General features: G+C 41.9%; 1 protein-coding gene across 4 annotated transcripts in view; it reads right to left on the bottom strand.

Moving 5' to 3' along the window:
• The window catches only part of LOC148397413 (netrin receptor UNC5C-like), a 142,896-nt gene that overhangs the window by 97,194 nt on the left and 18,246 nt on the right, over positions 1–27,456 (bottom strand). For all 4 annotated transcript variants that reach the window (XM_088375900.1, XM_088375899.1, XM_088375903.1 and 1 more), the window contains one exon: positions 11,356–11,477. In XM_088375900.1, the coding sequence (XP_088232026.1) occupies positions 11,356–11,458 (103 nt within the window). In that variant the 5' untranslated portion in view covers positions 11,459–11,477. The remainder of the gene's footprint in view (positions 1–11,355; positions 11,478–27,456) is intronic.

Raw genomic sequence — 27,456 nt, 5'->3', positions numbered from 1 at the left:
CTGAACTTTAAGAGTTGACATCTTTTACAACTTGTCAGTTGGCCTCGCAAGAACATAAGCGTATCGTGCCAAAGCGCAACGCAGCAAGCGTTCAAGGATTCATTTTTAGTTTGTCCTTTTTCATTTAGTTGTTATTTTATGCAAAAGCGATTTCAAGACATTGACTGCCTGCCTTCATGCATGACTTCACACAACAATGTTATCATATCGTGTCAGCTCAGCAAACATTCAAGGATTTATTCTGCCTTTTCTCTTTCTTTTTGGCACCGCACGTCGTCAATCAGATAGTCATGCATGTTATCACATGAATAAACAATTTCCATTGTTTCACACGAAGACAAAAAAAAAATAACTCCAGTACAGTTCAGGTTGACCAACTTTGTTGAAATTATAATGCTCCGCCGCACACGCCGAGACCTCTCGCGTGGCCGCAGGAGTGCTGATGCGTCCCGTTTCTGGCCGCTTGATTTCACAAAGGTTTGAACTGAACCAGCGCGGGACACTGCATCTACATGCAATATTCATCTCCAAATGTATTCATAGAAGCCCAGTAAAGCCGTGCTAAGTGCCACAGAGGTGCATCTACTTCGCGGTAATAGGCAGTTAGGGCCCTGCTCTACGTGCATATGTGGACTTTGTGTGTCTGTGTGAGTGTGTGTGTAGGACAGAGTCGCAAACTTGCTTGACAAGCTTAATGCCGTTATCAAGATTTACAGCGATGTTCATGTGGGGCATAAAGAATAAAATAAAAATGCCGCAACCCGTGGCCCAATTAAAGAGCCAGAGGAGCGAGCATGCACGCACACACACACTAAAGTATTCCCTAAAATGGAGACAACAATCAATGTCAGCCAGTCACAGTTCAATGAGCAGACTAAACAATGTCGCTCCATTATTACTGTCTTGTTTAAGTAACAATGCCTGGACAACACGGAAAATCAATACGCTGCCACGCAACTCTGTGCCTATGTGTGAGTGTGTGTTTGTGTGTGCAGCCAACAAAAAGCTCCATGATGATTAAATGTCCACTTAAGCAAAGCTTTCAGGCGTGTATGTGTGCCTATGTGTGTGTTTCTTAACCAATATATCAATCTCTCCAAAGTTGATTGATTATCTACACTTGACTCATTATTTAACTTCATCCAAAGAAAAGGCAGACAATTTCAACTTGTATTGTTGCGCCTGATATGGAGATTTGTCTTTCTTGTGAATTTTTAGCAAACACTTTCACTTCGGTAGTAAATCGTTTTTCTCCCAACAGTTGAAAACATTCTAGAATATAATGTGGAACCTGTTCCAAAAAGATTGGCATGAAACTTTGGCGAGTTGCACTCGAGACAAAAAAGCCAGTACGGAGGGGAGGAAGCAGTAACAATAGGAAGATTTGGCTGGACTGCGAGATTCATGGTCGAAGCTTTGGCTCGACGCAGCCTCTTTCTTCTTCTTCTTTTTAGAGGGGATGACATTTGTAAAGAAGGATGGAAGAAAAACAACGGTGTCTTTTTTCCTTTTGACTTTCTCCAGTTTCTCCCTCAGGAAGCACCGAGGAAACGGGGCTAACAAAAAGTAGGGAAAAGATGAGAGGGAGTCCAGAGGCGTACACAACACAAATGGAGATGGACGGCGCAGAGAAAGAGGACCAGAGGACTTATTTGGTGTGCCTTTCATGTGGTGAAATAACCCCACAGTGACACATGCCTGTGCAGCTCATATAAAGAAAGAAAAAAAAAAAAGTAATGTAGTATGCATCAAGTCATAGATAAGATATAACTTCCAGATGGTCGCAAGCCAACCAAAAACACTCCACCACAACAATGCAAAAAAGAAGTCCACAAAACAAAGATTCCATTTCTTTTCTTGCATTTTTCTGAGTGAGAGAGTGGAAATAAATCTAAAAATGTTTCATAGTGCTTAACAGCATGTTAAGACCCGAGCCGGTCCTTGAATGATGAATAACGAGTTGAAGATTGCAGCAATTTTTTTTTTTTAACAATCAAGCAAGTAATGGGAGCATAGTTGCGATGCTATCAGGCTGCCAGAGCAGCCAATTTGGCATGCTAGCGAGAGGAACATTAGCAAAAAAAAAAATTAATAAACAATGACATACCGGCTTCACTTAATGCCATGCGGCGTTAATGGGAGAGGCGGCATGTGTGTGTGTGTGCGTGTGCGTGTGCGTGTGCGTGTGTGTGTGTGTGTGTGTGTGAGATTGACAAGCCCATTGAGCCACATGTCATTGGACAAGGAAAGCGTTATTGCACCGCGCAGTACACCAGCTGTGCCTCAAGGAGATGATGATGACGATGATGATTACGATTATTATCATGATGACGACGGCCGAATGGTTGAATCCAAAAAGGGGAACGCGGTAATATCTGATTGTGTGTTTGAAGCCTTCTGGAATCGTTTTGTTGAATTATGGTTTATTGCCAATGAGTGGATTTAAACTTAGACCTCCTGAGTGAGGCGATTCATAAAAAATATAATGATAAACAATTCAGAACTTTGGTGGACCTGTCCTGACCTTAAAGAAGTCCACAGGAGGATGAAGGCATCAAACAACACAAAGCCGAGCTGGAGTTTTTTTGTTTTTTTTTCGGGACCCAATAGATGTCGATAGGTGTTGTGAAAAGGGAGCCTGGGGAAGGTTTTGGAACATGCAACACAAAGTCTACGTGGGTGGACAATCAATGAAAACAAAGCAGTAGAAAAAAAATGTCACATAATAAACGTAGAAAAGGAACTTAGTGGGTGTTTACTTTGTGGGACGAATTGCTGAGTCACTATGTACATGAACTTTGTTGCTGTGGCTTGAGAGTAGCGCATCATTGTTGCCATGGCAACATATTGTGTTGCGCTTTGTCATTCTGTCATTTCATTTTGTCCTTTTTTTTTTAATGGAACGCTTCCAATACATTACATCATCCACCAGGAACCAGGAAGTAACCTGCTAACTTATTTTAAAAATGCATTAAAAACACAAAATTGTAGGGAGAACATTTTTTTTTTACTGGAGCTTCAAACAACTTTCCAAAAGGAACTTTAATAGTATTTTTTTTGATAACAGAGCATCTCTGCATGACATCAAAATATTTACCATATCAAAATCTAACCATGCTTGCATTGATGATATGAAATAATATTGTTGAATTTCATTCTTTCAGTGGCAGCCATCCCTTGTGTTTTTCTTTATTAAAATTGCAATAACCAAGTTGAGGGAGAACAACGTTTGCATTTGGCCTGCACAGACACAACCGACTCCGCCGTATTGATGTTATTCACGCTGCGTCTCTTCTCATTTCCCTTCATATGAAAGCGACCTCTCTGCAGGGAGCCGCCATTGATCAAGTTCCCATTGCACACGTGTTCAATCCATCACGCGGGCGAACTGCATCATTAAGTCGAGATGTACGGTGCGTGAAAATATATACACTGTGCGACATTGATTAACTGTACGCGCCATGTGCCGTCACCTGACTCTTCAACGCTCTTTACTTCGATTGTGCACAGTGGTGATTATCGGTAATAACTGTCATGAGCAATTATTTCAATTCAACCACACATATTTCATGTATGCATGTACACGTATGACCAATTTTTTAATTTTGGACCGGATTATTTCTAGTTGTGTTCATTTCTTTGGTCAAAGTATCAGTTATCATAAAACCGTGATAAAGAGAGACTATTAAAAAAAAACAACTCCCGCATGTCGCTTCTAAGAAATGGCAAACTATCGTATAAAGGCCTGCTAGCTTAATGCTAAGATATGAAGAAAAACTATGGACAGATAACAGACTGCTATCTTAATGCTAACATATGATGAAAAACACCATAAACAGATAACGGACTGCTAGCTTAATGCTAACATATGATGAAAAACACCATAGGTATATAACGGACTGCTAGCTTAACGCTAACATATGATGAAAAACACCATAGACAGATAACGGACATTAGCATCTTCCAGCAGAGCTCAGTGCTGTCCAGCATGTTGCGGTACAAAGTGGTGGTACACTTAAAAACACAGTGAGCTTTATCTAGCTTGGAGCAAAGACACATTTTGTACAAGATACACGGTGTAGAATATTAGCTCCCATCGGTCCATGCAGCTACTCAGGGAGCAGTATATTTTGCTCAGCGGGTGACAAGACCACATGTAAGCACTTTGCTTTGATTCATTTCAACAGCATTCTAAAGTCGCTAATGAATATGGGCAGCACATTGCTGAGGAGGCACTTTTTGTGCGTGTATGGCATTGTGATTTGGCCAGAATTATCCATGCGCACATTTTTCAACTGCTCCCCCCCAGAGGAGCACTGTGGAGGCTGAGAGGTGAGGATCTCTTCGTGCTTTTAAAAAGAAAATCCAAAAAAATCCTCTTTAAGGAAATCTTTTGTTCTCAAGGAGAAGAAGGTGATCAGTGAGAGCGAAGACGGGCGGGACGGGAAGCCAGCTCGGAGGCGGCTGCAGGCCTCCTAATTAATCACAGCGCCTCACGCGCAGACAGGAAATAGATTTGAGGAATCCAAATGGCGAGGAAGAAGAATGGTGGCGAATGGCGTCTGAATTCATCACTGTGTGTTTACGCGCCGCTTGCTTTGAAAATTGTAACCTGAAAGTACGCTGATAACGTGACGGAATTTTTGAGGTCGTTGGCTTTTATTTCATTTGTTTGATTATCACGAGCTCAACACTCGCTACCATAGGCTCTTGAGGGACTCGGGTGATATGAACTGTTTACTCTTGAAGCACATATTAGCATTTTGAAGTGTATTAATATCATATGTTTAAGCACTTAAGTTGAACAACCTCTGATTTGTAATCACTCATTCCGTCTACCCCCCCACCCCAAAAAAATTATAATATTAAACATAATAGTCAAGTCAACGCTGCCTTTCAGAAGTGGAAGGGACACAGGGAGCTGAGAGGATTGAATGGAAAGGGAGGCCTGCGCCGCTGAGGGAGTCGTCACAGCTGAATGGCCAATCAAAGTGGCTGTTTCTCTTTGAATGTGCTGATCGCAAATTGTACACGTACGTCGAGAGGGATTAGTCAAGTAAGGCTACATTCAAACCTTGCTACCAATTTACATTCCAACCTCAAACTAACAATTCGTAGAAAATCCGATAAAAAAAAATACTGACATGATATATCAAAGTGTCATTTTCTTGACAACCTTTATGACAATATTTTATCAACGCACACACGGACACACACCCTTCTTTGTGTGTTTGTGCAGACGTAAGCTCCTCTGACGTAAAAGTGGTGATTATAGTAATTATGGTTTCAGATTTTTTTGCATACTCCTTCAGATGGACCACTGGATGACCTGCTCTGCGGGGAAAAAAAAAACAACCTCTCAATTCCTTTCTCCGATGTCGCAACCAGAAGGGACTTGCACAGCGCATCTAATCTACCACATGCAAGGGGCAAGCCTTGACATTTTTTTTTTTCTCCCTTGGAAGCGGGTCCCAGCCGTTCAGGGACCCTACTTCAATCCCCATCACGTCACGCCTTCATTTATCAATAGGCTGCTTGATTACATATTCATGATGGCACAAATAAAAACTCTCGTGCTGTGACACAAACACACAGCTCAGCCAAAACAAAACCCAAAAAAAAAAGCCAGCAGCCATCTGCCATGTCAGTAAGAAGTGCTCGGCCCAAAACCAAACTGACGTATTCGCACCGCGGCTAGGAACGTCCAATTCCGATGTACTGCCTGCAGTAAATGCCGATTTGGAGGTATTTTCAAACTCTCCGGAACAGTTCCGACTCAATATAACATAACAAAAAAGAGTCTTTCTGAAACCACCCCATTTTCATGCAAGTGAGCCAATCTCCCACAGAGGCAGAGCTGCACTGTGTTTGTTTGCAGAGTACAGAAATACAAACAAAGGTTAAAAAAAAACAACTGAAGCAGATTGCTCCTTTGGCATGATTCCAGGCCTGGTGTCTAAGGATGATGACATGAGTCAGAAAAAGGACAGGGCAGGTCTGGATTAAGATTAGGGCATTGTTTTGTCACACCACCAACGCCGCTCCCCCCCTCCCACACCCATCGGGGAAAGTGTCACCTCTAGTAAAGGGAGAATCTGCCTCTCATTTTGGAGGCAAATAAAAACGCCCGGTCTATTTATTAGAGATTTTACGGTATCGAGTAAAAAGAAGGATAGACCGTGAAGGAGAGAGATGAAACAAAGAGATATATACGAGGTGAGCTTTCAATGCAGAGCAGCTGGCAGGCAGTGTGTGTGTGTCCGTGTGTGTGTTGACACTATTTATTTACCAGTCTATTGCTTCCACTTCTCCTAACCATCCTCATTTGACTCATCAGTGTGTTCGCATGTGCAAAACATACACACCCCTGCACCCCACAATTGACTGATTAGTTTCATGCAACACACACACACACACACACGCCCTTCTGCTTGTGGGACCCCCGTCAGGAGCACAATATGTCCACTGTTTGGTCTCCATGCTAATTAAAGCGAGCAAATGCAATGGCAGAGACGCAAGAGTGGGAGGCAGACAGTTGCCGAAGACAGAATAATCAAAGACAAACTTTTCCGCCTACAAGCAATAACAAAAAACTCAAAAGTCTTGGAATTAAGCGTCGGCCGTTCGTCTAAAGCACTATATACTTCCAATTTGGTAGTTAGCAGATAAAAATCTCCAGGAGGACACCATGGACCCTAAACAATGAAAAAACATGTTAGTCTTGTGTGTTTTTAAGCCCGGGTTTTGGACCATTTTTGTGGTTCTGAATTTTCAGATCATTTCAAAGGGTGCCAATTTGAAGAAGCTAAAATACAAAATTAAAATGCAAACGCTGAAAAAGAAGCAAAATAACATTCTTCATCTAGTTTAAGGTATACATGGTAAACAAAAATACGAGTACATTCTCGCCTAAATTACTTGTGGTGGCTTTGCTGATTTTTTTTCCAACCAACCAAAACATATGCGAACATGGAGTGGGAAGTTGCATTCCCTAAAACTGTTCTCACCAACACACACACACAAACACACACACACAGTGCGGGTAAAAGACGAAAAGGCTTGAAACGAGAGCCCCAAATGAGGCCTCGGGTTTCACGGGCCATGAAAAATTCATAATTCCAGATCCGTACATGAAACCCGAGAAGGAATTAGGACTGATAGCGGGAAGGAGGACAAACCAAGCATCTTCTTCTTCTTCTAGCTTGTTGCAACATCTCTCGTAAACACACACGCTTACGTGAACAAAATAGCATGCATCGTGCATACGTATACATGCGTGGTACGCTTTCAAAGCTTTTCGCTTAATTGATTGTAATTAGATTCACGTTGAGCTTGCTTTCAACACTTTTTTTTTTTTTTTTTTAACAAGAATTGAGGAGGAAATTACAGCAAAGAAGTTCAACACGGCATTTTTGCTTTGAAGCTCGTAGCTCTTTATGGCGCACCGAATTAGATTTGCTAGGTGTAATTTGAGTGATTTCTACCAGCTTAAACAACAAATGTTGAATGGAATTCGGGTGGTCATTAATATTACCTAAATTGTCAGTGTCATTGGAGGGACACGAGTGACACTTTTTATTTTAAGATTTCAGCTTTAAAGTGGTTGAAAGGATGGTGATGATTAATGTACTGTACTTGACGAGCTTTGAGTTAATTCATTTGTTAGATGATCATCCCCAAGATGGGTTTTATGGATGCTATTTAGATCAGGAAAAAGAGAAATGTTTCCAAATTTAGACTTTTCAGTCGATCGATCCACTTGCATTCCTATTAAAATGGGCAGGACAAATGTTTTATTGCCTCGTCATATTATCAACTCAAGAATAACTTTTTTTAAAATCAGAAGTCAAGGACTAGCTTGTTTGAGTGTTGTTCAAGTTCATGTAAAAATCAATTTGTTAAAAAATCGCTGTCAATATCCAGACGATATTATCTATGCAAATGATCATTTGAAATGTTGCAACATGTTTTCGCAAGAAACATGAAAGTTGATGTAAATGATTCGCTTCCATGGACCACAAGAATATTGCAGAGGGGCCAGATATGGCCCCCTTGCCTCGAGTTTGATACGTTTTTATAAATTTGGCAAAAAAGATGAATAAAATGTTTCCCCCTTAGTCTTGGTTGAATTTTGAAGTTCCTTTTATAAATATCATCCATTTCGGACAATTCTGATTAAAGTGCCACCGGGAAAATGTCTCAACCACTTGTAGCTTCTTGAAGCAAGGAGAACCGTAGTCTGATGCACAAGTTGAAAAAGAAGAAGAATAAATAACTATAATTTAAAAAAAAAAAAGCATCGGCGTGTGGGAGGCCATTTTTCACAGTCCATCATAAAATGTAATGAGTGAATGGGAGAGAACACAAGGCCGCAGGCAAGGAGGAGGGAGGGAGGGAGGGGGGGGTCTAAGAAAGGTCAGTAAAAATGCTTTTCCGCAAGCGCAAAGAGGAGACAGTAGGCGGGAAGAAAAAAAAAAAAAAAAACTTGTCTGATCACGGCCAAGAGCTTAAAGGTTCTCGCTTTGAATGCTTAAGCGTGGCCGAAGATGACGAAGATGATGAAGAAGAGGTGAGGCAAATGTGCCAATGCGAGCGAGCGGCGGGAGGCTCGCTCGCTCGGTCTTCACAAAACAAGGCCAGACGCAGTCAAAGACTTCCTTTCACAAGGTAAGTACCAGCGTCCACACGCATAGACCTATAGGCGTAGACACTGCAGCATTGTGTCAGCTTATCGTAGTTGTCGGGTCCAAGTGGAGTGATCAAAGCGGCTACAAACCACCAAGAGAGATCTCCCCCTTCCTCACCCGTGCAACCTCTCCCTCCATCTGGCATCAGAAATTAAAATTCCTTTAGAAAAAGAGGAATTCCCAGCAAATAAATAAATGGAGGACATCATGACTATTTAATTCATCACAACGTATCAAATGTGCTTCTTCGTCACCTTTTCGCGCCTTCACCTGCGCCCCCCGCTGCAAAAAGTGTCGTCATATGACCGTCACATCGTTCGTTCACAATGAATCATAACCGGAGGCATGGCTATGAATGCTTGTCATTCAGCATTCATACAGCAGAACCAGTCCGGCTCGTCCAATCGGACCGTGGGCCTCTTCGGAGCGACCAATCCGATCGGCCTCCTTTGGGTTTTGGCGATATTCCTTCCCGAGCCCAAGCTGTGAACCCTGAAAGGCTGCAGCGGTGCACCATGGGACGGGATCGCCGCATAATGGGCGACAGCAGGAGACGGCGGCTCTGGCAATATCGTCATGCCAAGTGTACGCGCGCGCACACACAGAAAGAAAGAAACGACATGTGATCTGGGCCACAAAGCCAAGTTGACACACACACCAAAAAATAAAAATAAATCACACACACAGAACATGTTTTCTCACACATACGCACAAAAGACACACACATACACACACGGAGCATCTTTACACAGGTTCACACATACATGCCAAGAGCCACACATGCATACACAACTTGAACGCCAAAAGCCAATAGTTCACGACGCCATTTTAAACAAGGCTAATCTCAAGTGTGTGTGTGTGCGCGCGTATAGTGTGTGTGTGTCGATGGAAATATGAATGTCATGTAACCAGAAGCTAAGGAATGGTACGGGAAGAAACAGAACCTCCAATGTTCCATCCAGCGCCGGACTCCCTCCCCTCCCTTCCCTGCCCTCCTCTCCAGCAGCTGAATGGCGGAACGTGTCTGCGACCATTCAGCTCGCGGGTAAAACAATGAGACTTTTCACACTCATCCCGACGTTCCATTCAACTTGTATCCTCTATTGAAATCTCAACTTCAAAAAGTTGATTTAATAGAGTGCCAAAACATGATTGCTGGCGGAAACGATGGATAAATTACAATAAAAGAAATAAAGTTACAGGTGTGCTGTATAAAGAAATGGTTCTGTACAAGGAGTCCGTCTGCTCTTTCATCCATTTATGGTATGTACTGCTGTTTTGATTAGCAAAACAGTTCACATCAACACAATCATTTAATTAGAAAGACTGGGCTTCTATTCAAGGGAGGCTTTTCATTGTCTTTATATCTGTGCTTTTTTTTTTAAAATAACATAAAATCATTGTTATTTAACTTGCTATTTAAAGAAATTGTACAGGTAAGCCAAAAATCCATCTGTGGCGGTATTTATTGACTTAAGTGCAAAATTGGGGAGGTATTAGTGGCGATGGGCAAGTCACTCTTTACTGAGAATAATATTCAACATTTTCTGGTATGTTGCAGCTGATGTCTAGCAGAAGTGGAGCTTAAATTGACTCCCTGCTTTGGCAGCTGCTGTTCTTTTGGAGTTCAGCAATTTTCTGTTTATTGTTCTGGTGTGAACAATCGTGTCTACCAACTCAAATCACACTTACTGCCTTTTCTGTTTGGGGGGGGCATCTATTTGAGGGAGGCATTTATTTAAGTGGGTGATCTATGAAGCGCCATCGTTTCAAGAAAGCGCCATTGCTTGCTCAACGTAAGTCCATTGTACAGGAATCCTTTCACACTTCGACTCGGCTCTGAGGCCGGTTGATAGGTGCTGCTGTTTTGGTCAGCAACTGAGTTCAAAAGGACTCTGTTTAGCTCTTTAGCCACATGTCTATGAAGTGTCATAATTACAGTTGTTTTTTTTAATTATTATTATTATTCTGACATGGAAACTGAGTTAAGCATTTATTTTCCTGAAGTGGATGACGCACCCGAATATCGAATGTCTGTGTGAACAATAGCATCTAAATTAGATAATTGCACTGGAATGTCTTCTGGGACATCTTTTTTCCTAGCAGCAAAATGTGTTGCTGTTTTTGTGATTGGACCCCCCCCCCCACACACACACACACAGACACACACCTTCCTTAAAATAATGCCGGATGGGTATATATATGCTGCTGTTTTGGTCAGCAATGGAATTCAAACAGGCTCAGCAGTTAACTCTTGAAATCACCCAACTTACACCTAAATTACAGTTACTACCATTTTTTACTGACAGAAAAGGAGACATTTCTTTTCCTTAAGTGGATCAATGCAACCGACTAAGAATGGTGAATGTCGATACATGAACAACAGGGTGTGTGGAATGACTGCTTGCAAAAAGGTTCATTTTTCTAAAGTGGGTGACTGAAGATAGATAGATGAAGTCACCTACTTCCATTTACTACCGTGCAAGTTTAGAGGTTTTAACAATTTTTTTGTTGTTTCTTGCAATAATGATGCTTTAATGTAGTTGTCATTTACGTGCAAAGAGGTGCCAGTTTATGATATTTTTTTTTGCATATGAACACATCTTCCATAGAAAAAAAAAACGCTCCAAGTCGAGCGCACAGGCGCGTTTCCGACCACCGCGCTTACCTTGGCCGAGTCCCGCGTGAACGAACCCCAGGAGGAAGAGGAGGCGGACGCCCGGCGTGGCGCACATCCACCGCCCGCGTCCTTCTGGTCCACTTCTCCCCATGTCCACGAGAAAAACTCCTCTGTCAGTCCACGGGGGAAAAGAAAAAAACACAAAATGAAATCAATTTGAAAAAATAAAATAATCACAGTTCTCCCCGCGCAAAACAGATCAACTCAATAGACGTGCAGCTTCTAATCCTGGAGTCCCGAAAAGGTGTTTTGAAGCGGGTGGGGGGGAATGTCCCTTCCCTTCACGCGTGTCTGCGCGCGGCCGTACTGAGCGCGGCTGCTGCCTTGCTTGCTGCTGGCGGATCCACGCACACTCACGGCAAGAGAGAGAGAGAATGTGAGCGAGTGAGAGAAAGAGAGAGAGCGATGCCTCCGCCCTCCGCATGCAATTCTCTGCATGTAACACTTGAGATGAACCATTCTTAAATATTACATCACATTCAAATTGAAACCAAGTACCAATTAACACGTCTGATTATCATTCTAGGTGCACCTTTCCAGAAAAATATCAGATTGCACCTTTTAAAATACTCACTATACAGCATGAATTGTACTTTAATATGCTGTTTATGTTTATATGTTTTTTTCTTCTGTTGTTCGTATATTTGAGGCGCGTGCAGCACGCGTGCAGTGTAAAGTGCTTGCAGGCCGACTCACGACTGCCCCCTCTCGGCCAGCACCGGGACACAGTTGCATAGGTGTGATAGACTGACACCCTCTGAACCTGTAAACACTGTACAGCCTAATTATTTGCACTCTTTTCTAATGTCTAATTAGTGTTTTATCTAATGTCTAATGTGATAAATACATTTCTCAAACACGGGTTTATTTTAAATTGTACAGTCAGAAAGATGCATATTATTTTGGAGAAATGTCAAGTTTATCAATAATTTAAAAAAAAAGTCTTAAAGAGGTTCACAGACCCACATCTGACAAAAATCAGCAAAACCGGCCTCGTCTAGACTCATAATTCAGTCAAGGAAAATCTCAGAGAAGGAATGAAGAAACCACAAAAAAAAGGATCACAGATGGAGGGATGCCCCTTCCAGATTGGCCAGGGTGGAATGGATGCTGAGTGGGCAACATTTATCACATATGATGCTGTACAAGGTTAATTTAAACAGCATGAGGGACCATTTAATGAAATGCAGCACTGCAACTAGACACCTCCAGGGAAGCGGTTCTCCTCAAGACCTGTTGCGTTGTTGTAGCAACGGGAGGACTGGGAGGAATATGCATGGGAATTATACATCATGCCCTTAAGTTAAAATCAATATTGGGGGCGAAAAAAAGTTCATGGGAGTTGATAAAATGCTAAAATGTTAATAATAGAGTGTAGCAATAAAGCACCTTGAGTAGCATAACTGACAAGGTTGGGACTGGAGTGCAAATAGCAGATCCATATGGATTACTGTAGTGAGATACTATGAAAACTTTAATGAGACTGGATAAAATGCTAACATTTGGTATGCTAGCAACTTGAGCAGACTGGCAGTTCCCATCAACAACTAAAAATCATAATGAAAAGCAGTAATCCAACATGAGAGTGGATAAAAAGGGCAAACAGTAACAGTCATTTTTTTTCTTTGTTTTTTTTTGGTTTTTTTTTGAAGGAGGGGAGCACACTCCAAAGAACAAGGAGCTGCCAGATTAGTACATATTTTGCATGAGCTCCACTCTCAATGATATTTCGGCCCAGTCATTTTGTTGCAGCCTGGCCTGAGCATCGCGCATTGTAAATGGCCGTAGTAAAATATGCACTGGCTACCATTTGTCATCGCGGCAGCCCCCCCTCGAGCTCCGCACGCCGCCACCTCAAGTCGCGGCGAGCCGGCGGGACCCGTAAAAGCCTTTTTATGCTGCCACTTTATTGGGAATGGGAAAAGCAATAAGTTACATGGGAAACATATGGAACGCTTGGATATGGATCAGCACTCAGGCCTCATGAGCGTTCAGTGCCAACGGGGGAGTTTGCTGTTTGGATGCGACACTTGTAATTCGCTTAGTTCACACTGGCGCAAAAATATTGGTTTCATTATGTGGGTGCGAATATAAAACCTTCAGTCAAATTTTCCTGGCAATGTCTTGCACTCAATGCTGACAAATGCTAACAAGGCTAACCGCTAGTATGCCAAATTCAGTCTATGAGTAAATGGATATGAAGTTTGCTAACTTAAAATGCTAACTGGCTAGCATACATAATGGCTACCATTTCAAAACGCAAGACAATCCTACGATGCTAACAATTGGTACGCTAACTAAGTTTTAAGCTAACGTGTAGCAAGACAGAAGCAACCAGGTTTCTGTGTCCTCGCAGGACGAGCTTAGGTAACAACCCCGAGTTCCTGACTTTAATCAGAGAGAAGACAGGGACAAATAATCACATCTACAACTTTCCATTCTCGCATCCAGTCGACACATGAGTGGATTAGCAGCCCAGGTGGTCCATGTAGCCGTTGAAAGGGGGATTTATTTGAAAAACGAGACGGAAGAGCCGGTTGTTTAGCTCCTCACCTCTAGCAAACCAATGAATGAAAATCACACGGTATTAATCATTTGATGGATTTGAGTGCTTTGGCAGCTGCTCGTTTGACAGACAGTCAGACAGACAGACATGTAGAAGAGTCATCTAATTGAATTGTTTCCTGAGGGGCGCACACACACACTTAAAACACACACTCGTGTACATATACCGACAAACACACACACACACACGCACGGGAGGATTTAGCAGTGACAACAACACATCACGGCAGCGATAAATTGGATTGAAAAATCCCTTGCAGCACGCAACCTCAAAAGGAAGGAGTGCACATTTCACATCAAAATAATGTCCCGCTAATTGCATTTGTTTACATAACAGGACAAGCTAGAAAATGGCCGATTCATCGAAGCTACGTTGAATGGTTACAATGAGTAGGAGTACTTTTGGCAAAACCGTGCTCTGGTTAATGGGTGTGAAACTAGTACTAACTCTTGCGGAGTGGTTCATAATGTTATAAGAACGAAAGCAGCTGGTTTGAATATGTTTAGACAAAACCTAAATTGTCATCTGACATGCGGCCACGACACTTTTGCTCTGATTTGCTTTTATCACCCTAACGGAACACAGCGTAAGCATTATAATGGGAGTTTAACCAAATTGTTTGCCGTCCGCGTGGGAATGCACACGTCGCTGCCTTGATCCTCTCTTTTTGTTCTATTAGAGACTGATTCAATTCTAGATATCCACTGGCAGCATCAGGACAAGAGGCAATTTCCAAGCCTTTGTTGCGCCGCAAATCAAATCAAGTATCCCGTTGAATGTAATTCCCCAAACATTCTCCGGAGGATTGAGCCGGAGGCTTTTTCCTTTCTTAATGGTAGTCCAGTAATAGTGTGCAGCCATGTAGATAAACTGCAGCGTTAATGTAGCATACTATTATGGTTTTAAGAAAGCTCCCATGTCCAGTGGAAAGAAGATATGATAAGGAACATGCAAAGTCAGAAGAAAGGAGGTCACTTTGAAATTCTACAATACTAGACAGCCGTGTCTTGATTTAAGATTTTAATTTATTCGACCAATGAGCTTGTAACTCAACAAATCGTAAGCCTGAGCTGATGTGTTGTCGATGGCTGGCCGATGAATCTGAAAATCGTTTCTCATTTTGGCTCGACTATTTGACATCCACGTTTTTGGACCTGTACAAGTGAAACTTTAACTGAATCAGGGGTGTCAAACTCATTTTTGTCGCGGGCCGCATTCATAGTTTTCTTCTTATGACTGTCAACGCCTTATGTTATTCACAGTATGGGCTACACAACAAACTGGTGAATAACTCATTTTGAAATCAGAGACTAGTAAAAACTGTCTCTGTTGGATGGATTTTAAAAAGTTGGATGGTAATAAAAATTGCTGGTATTTCTTCAAGTCAAGACAATTTGTCATTTTAGTATTGACACGTGAAGTCGGCGGACAATTTGTCTTCGAGGGCCACATAAAATGATGTGGAGGGCCGTATCTGGGCCCCCGGGCCTTGAGTTTGATATCAGCGGTCTAAATGCAATCTTTAAAACATACAAACGCAGAGGACACATGTTGGATAACATTCAAATCCAAATAATAACAGCCATGGCTCAGCAGCCATTCGTCATGTGGTGGCGTTGCAAACTGCCGCAAAACCGAGACTGCTTGCTAGCAGAGGAGGCGTTGCCACGTTACATGTCGAGGCGGGTGGCGCCTTGCCAAATTTCCCCGGAGAAATCCTCCTACGTCTTAGCAAATGACACTTCAATCCAAAGTGGGGTACCGACGAATCCCGCAAATGGACAACCGTCGACGCCGCTGGGAGAATTGAAAGTTTAAGAACGACGCGCTGAGGCCTCCAGGCTGAATCCCGAGAAAAAGCAACAATAACGCGACGGGATAAAGCGACGGAAACGACGACCGCCCCGACAGACGCAGATGTGTTTCGTGAGCCGCCAGCAGATAAGCAATTAATTCCAGTCCCTCTTCCTAGGTGTTAATTCTGCGGCAATCAACCCGAGTGCGTTTTGATTAGCTCATTATTACCTCACACACACTCCTGGAAGCTCAAGTCACATTTAATTAGCACCGCCAACCCAGTGGTGACCAATATTGCTGCAATTAAATCATTAGGAAACAGCTTTGGTGGTGGCTACAGCCACATTGGCACAATCACAACGTCTGATTAAGAAGCAAATTTAAAACCCAAAAATTCGGTGGAGATCTACTGCAGAAAATGGTTGGTTGATTAGTTGGGTCATCAGATTTCAAGGAAATAAAAATACACAGGTGTGAAAAGCAGAGGCTTATTTCATAACCTCTGTTGAGATTTAGCAGTGCCTTTGTGTCATTTTATTTGAAATTTACAATATTAATAATTGAATTTAATCATAAAATATGTCAATTATGAGATTTTTAAATATTATAAAAATATATTTAAGTGATTTAAATATTAATCAAGAATTTCCATTAATTATATTCCTTATTATAAAGTCAGCAATTTGTTGTAATACAACATGCTGACTAAATTTCAAATGTGTTGTTTTTGGCGTTGTTAAAATCCATTGACGCGAGCCAATTAAGGTTATGAGTGAATAAACCTCAGCTATTGATTTGGAGAGAAAACAGGGGAAGCTGTCTTTTTTGAAGATAAGACGAGCAAACTTGTGCGCTGATGCCTTCCATCCGTGGCCTCATCAATCGCCCTCCACATGAAAGTAACTCTTTGCGACTACTTAGCACGACCCCGCTGCACATTAAAGGCTGCTGTCAAGGCATTCTTTCCTCGCCTCTAAAAGCTTCTGTGAAATTTGATCGATCGTAATTTGCGACATAGCGCAACTGCGATTCAAATTCCGAATTGCCACAAAACCAGTGCCGCCGGATCGCTCTGCGTTCAGACACTGAGTGGCAGAGACACAGACGAGCAACACACCCACCACTTCTTTGCGTGCGCGCTTGTGAGACCCTGAGGGGCTTTGCAAGGACGCGTGTGCGTGTGTTGACATTCTAAAAGAGGTGCGAGGTCAGAGGTCGTATCAGCTGTCGCCCCCGTGCTCTTGCTCCAATCCCCAGCAGCTCTTTCTGCTGCTGTTTGAACATCATCAATCTGGCCTCGGCCTAGAAAAGTTGCAGCGTGCCGAGCCACCGTAGTTCATTCTACTTCCTGAACCGAAATATTACATTTATTAATATTATCAAAATATTACTACGATTGTCAACAAGTTCCTTGTTGGAGGTACGGGGAAAACGTGTCCGTCAAAATGTCTGTCGTCCAAGTAGCCGTTAATGGCAATGGTGTGAGAAGTCTGACTTATGACTCCTTCAGAAGTATGTGAGGAGCTGAGACAGACGCTTAAGAGAGTTTGGACTTAGGTTAAGGTATTACAATTTAGGTTAATCGTGTATGCTCTGCTTCAAGTAAAAATGTCCACAAATTTGTGATCACAAGGCTGCAAGATGTTTAGTATGAAATGGACAGCGGCTGCCAGTGGGAGGCCCTTTAACAACTTTCAGTGTCTGCCTTGCGCAATTTCACTGCTTTCTTGTGATGACTAAAAAAAAAAAAATAGTCAAAAGAGCATTTAGGTTTTTTTTTTATTCACTCCTTTCTAAGAAATTGTCCACAGCTAATCAAAAGAAAATGTTCTAGATGCTTTAAAATCGGCACCTTGCTTTATGATGTGGATGAAGCTTTATGACCTGGAATGACTTTCAGTTCAGACTTTCTGTGCATGATCCAGACTTAATAGCTTGAATTTCTTGATCTCTTAATGTGCTTTGAATTTCAAACTTTTTCCTGGTACTGTATATTATATATTACTTTACCAGTACGTCAGACTTAAGACACAAAAACACATAGGCATCATGAAAATGTACAGGAGGAGAACAATCCATCATGCGTCTTATATTCAGTCCATTAACACCATTTTCTAGGGGTCTAATCGTTACTGGCTCACTCAGGAAGTGCTTGAGTTGGTCTCCACCGGCGGCGGTCTTCCTGACGGAATAAGAGCGAGCGACCTTTTACGTCAGGGCTGTAAAAAAAAAAAAAAAAAAAATGCTGCTGGCTATCGGAGCTCGGGAGAATCACAGCAATCCCCAACTGAGCAATATTACCTGGCTAAATATGTACATTTCCACTTGATACTCTCTCCAGGATATGCTGCTTCTAATTAGACTTTACTGCCTATTAGGAGCACGAGTTTAACGGCATCTTTGACTGGGGGGGGGGGGGGTCGGGGGGAGTTGATAATTGTCCCTTTCATTTATTCGAAGAGAGACTGAAGAGCGGATGCGAGCGGAGCGGCAGGTTGATAAAAAGAGCCAACATTTGTTGCTAGTTCGATATGCTGCAGGAACGTTATGGCTGCAGCCGGTTATTTTGCTGATCAGGAATTACAGCACACTTTACAAGCCCTGTGTTGAAATCACCTATTTTCAGGGAACGATGACTAAGCCCCCCCCCCACACACACACACACACAAAAGAAAATATGGTGCAGGCCACCCTAACTAACATGGACACATTTGCCACTGGGCCATTAGCGAATTTGTGCTAACATTGTAGCTCCAAATGTGAAATCGCTCCAGAGAACCAATTGTATACAATCTCTTAAAACGTTCATTTTCCATAAATGTTCCCTTTGCCATTTTACATGACGATGTACCCCCGTCGATGTATTACTTCATAGCCTCCCTCGTGCTATTGCTACTATTGTACTAAAACCGCGCCGTGCTAATTTACTCGGTGACTCGGCCATGAAGTTTATTTTCAGCGAATCTCTCGAGGACGGCCATAAACAGTATGAGATCATTTGCGCTTTGCAATAACCGATTTCCTTTTGTCGTTTTAAGTCTTATTAAATTGCGAGCCCCCGATCGTGAGTCACGGCATGGCGGCATCTGCCGGATGGGCTTTAAGCGTCCTGTTAAATTACGTCGCCCCTGCCGCGAGAATAGCAGAACGACCGTGCCTCTATAAATACAGGAAAACGTTTCAGATGTAACGTCCACAGTAAAACGCGGTGGAGCATTAAATGTGCTTATCTGCCCCCCTTTTTTTTTTTTTTTTTAACACCTAAAGACGATCTGGAGTACGCTTTTCACAAACATGCCGAATGCCTGCGTGTACACATTGAAAGGGAGAACATGCAGTGCCTTTTTCCACTGCTTCGTGTGGGTGCTCCTTTTTATTTTGGAGCCGATGTACCTTGAAAAAGGTTCATGTCTCATCTAAGGGGAATAAAAATGATGGGGAAAGACACTCGAGTGTAACAGTAGGCCAAAGTCATGGTTTTGTGTGCAACTGAAACGACAAAACAGAATTGGATTCGACAACTCTATTTGGCTTTGTTCATTCAGTTTTTTGGTCGTGCCTTCACAACATGTCCATTGTGTTTTTTCTCCGTGTGGCTGTTTAAACTTGCTTCCTTGTGTAGGAAATAAACAAATCCATACCACCCACATGTCCTTAATGAGATGAAACTACTGAGACAAAGCCAATGGGAAATGTGTATACAAGACACAAACACACTGAGGGGTGGAGACCAGTCATGGGAGGGAAAACGGGGGGCAGGAATTAGGGAAGGGATGGTGGGTGGAAAACTGAATTGGCATTCATGAGGGGAGACGCAGGAACAGAAGAGAGAGAAAAAAAAATGTTGGGATGAACTGGAAAAGATGATTAATGTACTCAACTGCAGATGGGTGCATTTTATTTATTTATTTATTTATTTATTTATTTATTTATTTAAGAATGAAATGATAATATTCACACCCCACTGGGGAAAGGCATTTATTGGAGTGCGGCTTTTATTTTTTCCTGTCAAATAAAAAATAAAAAAAACATTGTCTATGAAAGTGATCTGAGATGGTTTGTTTGTCCAGTTTGTTTCTGATGAATAAAAAGGAGCTTAATTGGTGTTCATGTTTAAGGTAGACAGATTTTTTTTAATAATAATAACGTCTGAAATCCATTTCTAGGAATTGAAATACTTAGTTACTACCTGATTTGTTGCAATGATTTGTTGTAACTCGGACAGGCCATCAATTAGATGGGCAGCGGCTATTGTGAGGCCGTACGGTGCTTACAGAAAAGGAGAGCTGGAAGGCTAAGAGCCACGCTCCATTAAAAAAAGGACCTCTTGACCCCACTGCAGCCTCCATCTTTGGCCCTCTTAACATGCGTCCTAAAAGTAATTTACTGCAGCATATGCGGACTGGCATGAAAAGTGCATTTGGCAGTAAAGTTGCAATCGCTGGCAGTATTGTGAGGATCCGTGCTTCCTTCTTGAAGCCTTGCATACTTCCACGCTTACAGTTTCAAATTAAGGTTTCAAGCCTGGGTTCGTCTTTCAAACTGTTGTTTGGGTTTCAATAGCAGGGTTCAAGTCAGGATTACGGTTTCCAAGTTGCTGGTTAAGGTTTCAAGATAGGCTTTTCATGCCTTGGTGAGCGTTTCAAATGAGATTTCAAATTAGGGTTTCAAACCAGTATTGGGATTTTCACGCAATGGCAGGGTTTCAAATAACGATTAGGGTTTCAAGCTTCAAAGCAAGATTTCAACTTCATTGTATGACAATATTTCAAAAATGGATATTTCATTACAGGAACGTGACTCAAAACAATAGTCTCGGCGCTCCCTTTTAAGATTCTGACAGGGGAGTCCTCCTTTTAAGTGAGGCGGTCCGATCCTAAAACATGCCAGTGTGTTGGGGAGGCGCCGCGCTGCTGGAAAAAGACTTGAGAACATTCAAAAAAATAAAGGATGGAAAAAGAATGAAGTGAGCTACAGCCTCCACGTCTGTGAAGCTTGTTTGACGTCAACATCAAAGACCAGCAAACGCAAAAACACAAAATGGAAAACAAATCAACGGCATTGTCGTCAATTCGGACCGTTGATTTTCTTATCTGCGCTTGGAGACGTGCTGCTGACGGCGCTCGGGCCGATATCCCCCGTCCGAGTCGTTCACGTGTGTACGCAGACAGATAAAGCCTCGAGCTGCCGAGATGTGTCAGAAATCTAACGGCGGTTTGATGCCCTCGCCGCGCCATCAAAGAAGACGAGGCTGCTTTCATTACCTTTGGACAGTTGCCTGACTCGCGCCGGCTGCGAGTTGTACACAAACCTTTTAACAAGGCCGACCCAAAATCGGAAATCTGGAAGACCAGAGTGGAAATTCGATTTAATGAGATTGGCTCACAGAAGTTTGTAGAGTAGCCAAGTATTGTACTCAAATAAGAGTACTGTTACCTGATTGTGGAACTGCATGAGCACTAGCGTAAAGGTAGAAATAAAAAAATATATATTTTGTGTATTCAGTGGAAAAACTACTGCTGGTAGTAGTGAACTAAAAAAAAAAAAAAAAAAAATTAAATCATGCCAGCAATAATAAATAAATAAAACTAAAAAAATAGCAAGCAATATGACAGTATTTGTGGATTCCACTAATTGATGAAAATACTGTATGGTGGCCATAGGGAGTCAAAAAGGTTCTTTTACTGGTCCTCAGAGTTGGACGGAAGTTTCCCAGGAAGCAAAACCTGAACTCACAATCTACACGAGCACACATTTTTAGGAATAATACCCATCACTTTGTGTTGACAGACTTGATACATCACAAAGGCTGTCAGTAAAAGGTTCCTTTTTCTGACGATGCCAATTTTGCCTCAATTCGCATCCGTTATCGACGTCTCCTTGCAACAGGCCATCCTTTTATCTCATTTATTCAGTTTTTTCTTCCCCACTCGGAAAACATTTTGTCTGATCCGTTCTTGACAGATAAACGACCGCCCACCCCACCCGTTAATGATTTGGGTGGATGGCTCGTCCATGAAAACACACTCAGACAAAGAAAGACAGAAAACAAAAAAAATTAAAAATTACTTTTCTCCCTTACAAAAAAAAAACGTTTTTTTAATTCCGATATTTGATTTAGGATTGTAGGCTGATCAGCCAGGACATGCGCAGTGTTTACAAAATTCTATTAGCGGTGAGCCCGCACGTTCTTTGACTTGTTTCTTTTGAGTCAGTATTTTAAAGTCCTTGTAAAGTGAAAATAAATTTTAAATTTGACACAACACAGGATGACGCCGAAGCTATACTTGAATATAATACCCGAACACAAACACAAACACGCTTGGGAACACTGTGTAAAATTTGGGTAAGAACTCATGACTGCAACAATTTAGTGTAGCCGCAAATAACTGCAATATTTGGTAAAGTCAATTCGAGTTCAAGTCATTAGGACTCAGCTCCACAAGCCGCGAGTCACACAGAGAAACAATTGCGTGTGCCGTCTAAGCAGACAGCCAACAATACATGGGGAGAAAAAAAATACAAATCAATAAAAACCATTATAGCTGCCTCCAGATCTGCTTTAGATGACTATGTGGCAATCTGGCCAAAACAAAACTGCTTCATATTTTTGATTTTTTTTTTTTTCACCACAAAACAAGGCAAGACCCTTTTGTATTTTTGATAAGATCGGATTTGATTGATCGCTCACTAAGGAAAGTTATGCTGCAGCAATACGACTAAAGTAAACTACTACAATAAAACACTGGAAATCAGAACATTAGCTGAATTATTACATATATTTATTACAAATTTGCCACCCGATGACAAAAACCTCAACCATTTAAGGCCACCCGTTAGTATACATGATTAGAATTCCGACGATTAATGGATAAAACTACTAAAATGGCCGCTTCGAACCAAAATAGGTTCATGATATTTTTTTTGGTAGTTCTGCTCACTAGCAAATCTCATGTTGCTAAGTGAAAATGGCTCCAGAGGGGGCTGAGCTTTCAACAGTCATTCCTTAGCAACACTCCTCCAGGTCAAAGGGGGAAAGGCCAAACAGATAACATGTGTACACAGCAGATAGCAAACAATGGAGGCTCTGTGAATTCCTACCAGAGGAGAAATTTCCACACACGCATTCCAAATGCAGCTGACCAACTCGCTCTCTTTCTTCCAAGGTGCCACCTCTAAAAGCAGGCAAAACAAATCACCTTAGATATTCCATTTGAAAAGCATTTTCAAGAAGTGTGTGTTGCTTTTTGTACGTGTCACTTATTCCAAAAGTCTGGTGCAGATCCATCAAATACTCTCAAGAGAAGAAGAACGCACCTGGACTCAAATGGGTCCCAAGTGTAATCATCACACACAAAAAAACCTCATGATTGCTACTCATCGTTTTGGTAAATAAAACAACAATGTCATACAGTATACATGAGCGTGGAGCGGAAACATTTCATCAGAATAGTTCAGCTCGGCCCCTGTGGTCCAAACATTTAATCATAGCTTAAAGTGAGTAGCAGAGAGACTAGTAGTGTACAAGAGCTTCTGCCAGTGTACCTCATATAACAAGCCATTAGCTTTTATTACTCTGTTTTGTCCACATGCTCATTTGATTTGGGAGGCCGAGTATGAAAGAGGGGGGTCGAGCCTGAGGGGCGAACGGAGGACCGAGGGGATGCTCGTCCTGAGAAAGTGAAGGAAAAAAAACAAGAAAAGAAACAAAAGGTTGAAGTGCCGCATTGACGCAAAACAGAACCTCGACTCCTGACCTCCTCTGCTGCTCTGACAGGAAGTGTTGGAACGTTGCTGACAGGAAGTGCACTAATAAGTGCAAGATTTATGGGAGTATCTTTGTCCAAATGACAGCGTGTGGATTTATAAGGGGCTCCTGCTCATTTCCCCCAAGAGACTAAAAAGGCCGCAGGACATTGTTGACATTTTAGCTGGGAAGCTCCCGTTGATGGACCTTCTTGTAATTGTGGCGCTTGCAATGGAGTTCAGATGTAGAGGCAGATGGAGTCCGTCCTTGTTTGAAAGGGTGACAGGTCAATATTTTTAGTCATACTTATTGGATTTGTGTTCATGAGAGTTGGCATGTTTTTGGTCAATTTTTTGGGGGGTTTATTGTCATTGTTTTGATCATATTTTTTTGGGGCACGTTTAGTTATGGTCGTTTTTTTGGGTTGTATATTTATTTTTGGTCCATTTTTCGATTTGATCATGTTTTCAATCTTGATTTTGGTCACCTTTCTTAGTTATGCTTTGAGATTTTTGGTCATGTTTTGTGGTCATGTTTTTGGGTCATGATGCCTAGTCATATAGTGTTGACCTATTTTATGTTTATTTTGGTTACAGTTGGGGGTCCGGCTTTTGCTCACTCAGTTTTAATTATTTAATGATGATGATTATATTATTATGTTTTTGTCTTATTCAATGGTTTGGTCCTGTTTTCGATAAGTCTATGCTATGTCAAGATGTGTCCTTCTGCTTTTGGCGGTGGTGCGGTAATAACTTTTGGTCGTTGGTATTGTTTTTGCCATGATTTTTGTTTGTGGCATTTAGGTCATGGTTTAGTGAAGTTTTTGTCAACACAGCTTCATCTATAAACTTTTCCGACCATTCTCTTGTTGTCATGTCCCCAAAGTTACAACAGGCTCCTTTTTTTTTTTATTCTCGGCACTTGATTAAAGTGGTGAATGTATGTTAGGGAAAAGGGAGGTTTTGACAGCATTTACTGGGGACTTTGTTGTTTTACAAAGGAATCCGTCTGGCAACAGGGGGAGATGAAGTCTCACAACAAAGGACGCAGGGCAAAGCCAATGATGAAACATGGACACAGCAGGCAGTGCTGCAATAAGCAGCAAACAAGGGCCACCTCACGGGGACCAAAAAAAAAAAAAAAACAGAACACAAGCTGGACAATTACAGTCCAGTAAAGCCAATGCAGAGGACAAGGACCCACGCTGATTGCAATCAGACTGAGTGGCATTGAACCACTACAGTAACACTAAAGTGTGTCCTTACTTTCCACTCATTGTTATACACAATAACCAGGGTGAAAAAGACAAATGAGCTCTCCAGCCATGCTAATGCATTCACAAAGGTCTCACGAGTTTGCCAAAGCAGCAGGTGACGCTACCAAGTCAAACTGTGAGAGCGCTTGAACAAACAAGAAGCCACTGCGGATAATGTAAGATGACAAAGGGAGGGAAGGAGGAAACGTATCATCGACTCGACGAAATTAGAAAGTCGACGTAATGTCTTTGCAATGACTTGGTGCGGCAACAAGAACTAATCTGAAAAGACAAGTGCTAATGCTAGTAGCCCAATTGTAACTATGAACTGTTCATTTTGCCAAAATGAAATATTCTTTTGGTGGGCCCCTCATTCACTCACAAATCACAGATACCTTCAGGGTCTCACACAAAGTTGGATCTTAAAACAAACATTTGCAACAACATATGTATGCTACACTAGATAATTGAAAATGAGTCTCTTCACCTACTATTGGAAATGATGTGTTTTCACGTTGATCATAAATGTATTTATAAATTTATTCTTATATCACTAGCTCCCCTGTCCCACAAAAATAGTTTCACAATTTGTCTTTGTAATAAAACCATCCCATGCAAGCTGAGTCACCATCCAGGCATCCGTAACTCCCCGGCCTCCTTCCTGCATTAATCATGCCTGTTGCCATGGAAACCATCCAACGCAAGAACCACAATAATGCCAGATACAAAATAAGACCTCGTCAAGGTCCACCTTCAATGTCCTTTGGAATGAGACAACCTTATTGGACATGAAGTTTTTGCTTCAATAGTTGGAGCCCAACCAGAGCGAAGATCTCGTCCATTGTGATCGTCAACCGTAAGCATTCACACGTTGATTAATCTTAGAAGTTAAGCAACAGGTCCACTCATCCCTTTATCGTTCTTTCTGGCACTCTCCGGCGTTAACTGTCGACTCTCGCTCTGTGTGTGCGTGTGTGTGTGCGTGCCCAACCTTGACAAACTCATTCCTCATGCCCACAATCAAGCGGCCTTCAGAGGGAGATGTTTGGACGAGCAGATAGGCCTAATGACTTCTGCAGACTCCCCCCTCTCTTTTTTTTTTTTTACGACACGACTGTCAGCTCGGCAAGTCACGTCGTGATTGAAGGTGCGTTGCAACATTTGAATGTTTGTCATGCGCCATTGTAAAGCTTTAAAGCTGGGGCCTCAATTAGGGAAGGGGGGGGTTCTTTTATTTGCACACATCTGAACGGATATCAAACCTTTGCAGTATCGCACAACACTGATATCGCTACTTGGATCGATCTGCCAACCGCTCGTTTGTGTGCGTCTCCAGTTGAGATTCCCACTGTTAATCAAACACAGATCGGATTGATTGGGGAGTTACTTCAGCTCGACAGTGTGCATTCGTACCCTAATAGCAGCAGCCCAGACTGGAAAGTTATCAGTATGGCAGGGGGGGGGGGGGGGGGGTACTGCTTGAAAGATATCGTTCCCACACAATCACTTATTCACCGCTAAACTAATATTAGTCCGTCTCGCTCAAGTTTATATGCAATACTGTGTCTTTTATTTAAAAATCCCTCACCCCGCCTCTCCCTCCCTGCCTCCCTCCCTCCCCCTCTTTTTCTCTGGCAAGCCTAGTATGTGTGTGCGTGGGTAAAAGGAGAAGAAAGGTCTGGTTCCACCGATAGGGAGGAAGAAAAACAGCCTGCTTGTCAGACGAGATGCTCAGCTCGCGCCTTCAAGAGTGGCACAAAGAGCAAAAAATATGAAAGCCTCCACTCTCATGTTCCTTTTTGTTAGTCTCGGTAAAAGCACCATCGCCGTTATAAGCTAATTACCGTGACTATCTTTTGCTTTTGTTGTTCCAGGAAAAGAAACGTGTTTTTTTTTTTTTTTGCTGTTCTTTTAGATCTCATCTTGGTTGCCGTAGTTTTAGCCTCCAGCCAATTGCTAGGTGAGCAGGTCATTTCCTACAACCTGGACTAATTTTTAAACGGTAGACCTGGAGTTTACTTCAGAATATGATTTATTTACGGCATCATCTTATTGAGCGATCATAATTTTCATTGTTCATATCTGGCGCTAAACTTCACCTGACAGGATGGACAATGCGTAAACATGAGTCAGATTTGCCACCAGAAAATGGAAACCTAAAAGATGCACGGAATTTTGCACACACGTCAATCAGGAGTAGCCAAAAAATCTCAAGAACCTAGTATGATTAAAAAACACACATGGCGTTCCTCGTCTTCTAGCGTCTTCCATTTCCTGAACAAGCAAGAGATTATTTGTGATACCATTACTGAGCATGTACTGCAGTAATATGCATTTACTATTTCATCTGCAACTGAATTTTACAGTAAGGACCTTGGAGAGCTAACATCTCAGGTTAGATGTCTCTGTTTCCAAGCAACGCTGACAATACATTTTCCATGCGACAGAACTACTTCATCTTCAAGTCTACATTCATTGACTATGGCTTTACTTGTAACATACCCCTGTGTGTTATTTTACTAAATTTAGTATCTTATTCCGACATCGAGTCAAGTATTACCATTACTGATGTTTTTCTTTAATTGGATGAGTGTTTTGTACTTTTTTAAGATTGTAAATTTGTTAAAAACTCAGAACAGAATTAATTTGGGAATAGCTTCTCTTGGATTAATTCAGCACAAAGTTGTAAGATTAAAAGGAAATAAAATGGCCATGTGAAAAAGG

This window comes from Syngnathus floridae, chromosome 5 (genome assembly GCF_059516105.1).
Source record: "Syngnathus floridae isolate MCC-2025c chromosome 5, RoL_Sflo_1.0, whole genome shotgun sequence".
Classification (NCBI taxonomy): Eukaryota; Metazoa; Chordata; class Actinopteri; order Syngnathiformes; family Syngnathidae; genus Syngnathus; species Syngnathus floridae.
This window is presented reverse-complemented; position numbering and strand designations above follow the sequence as displayed.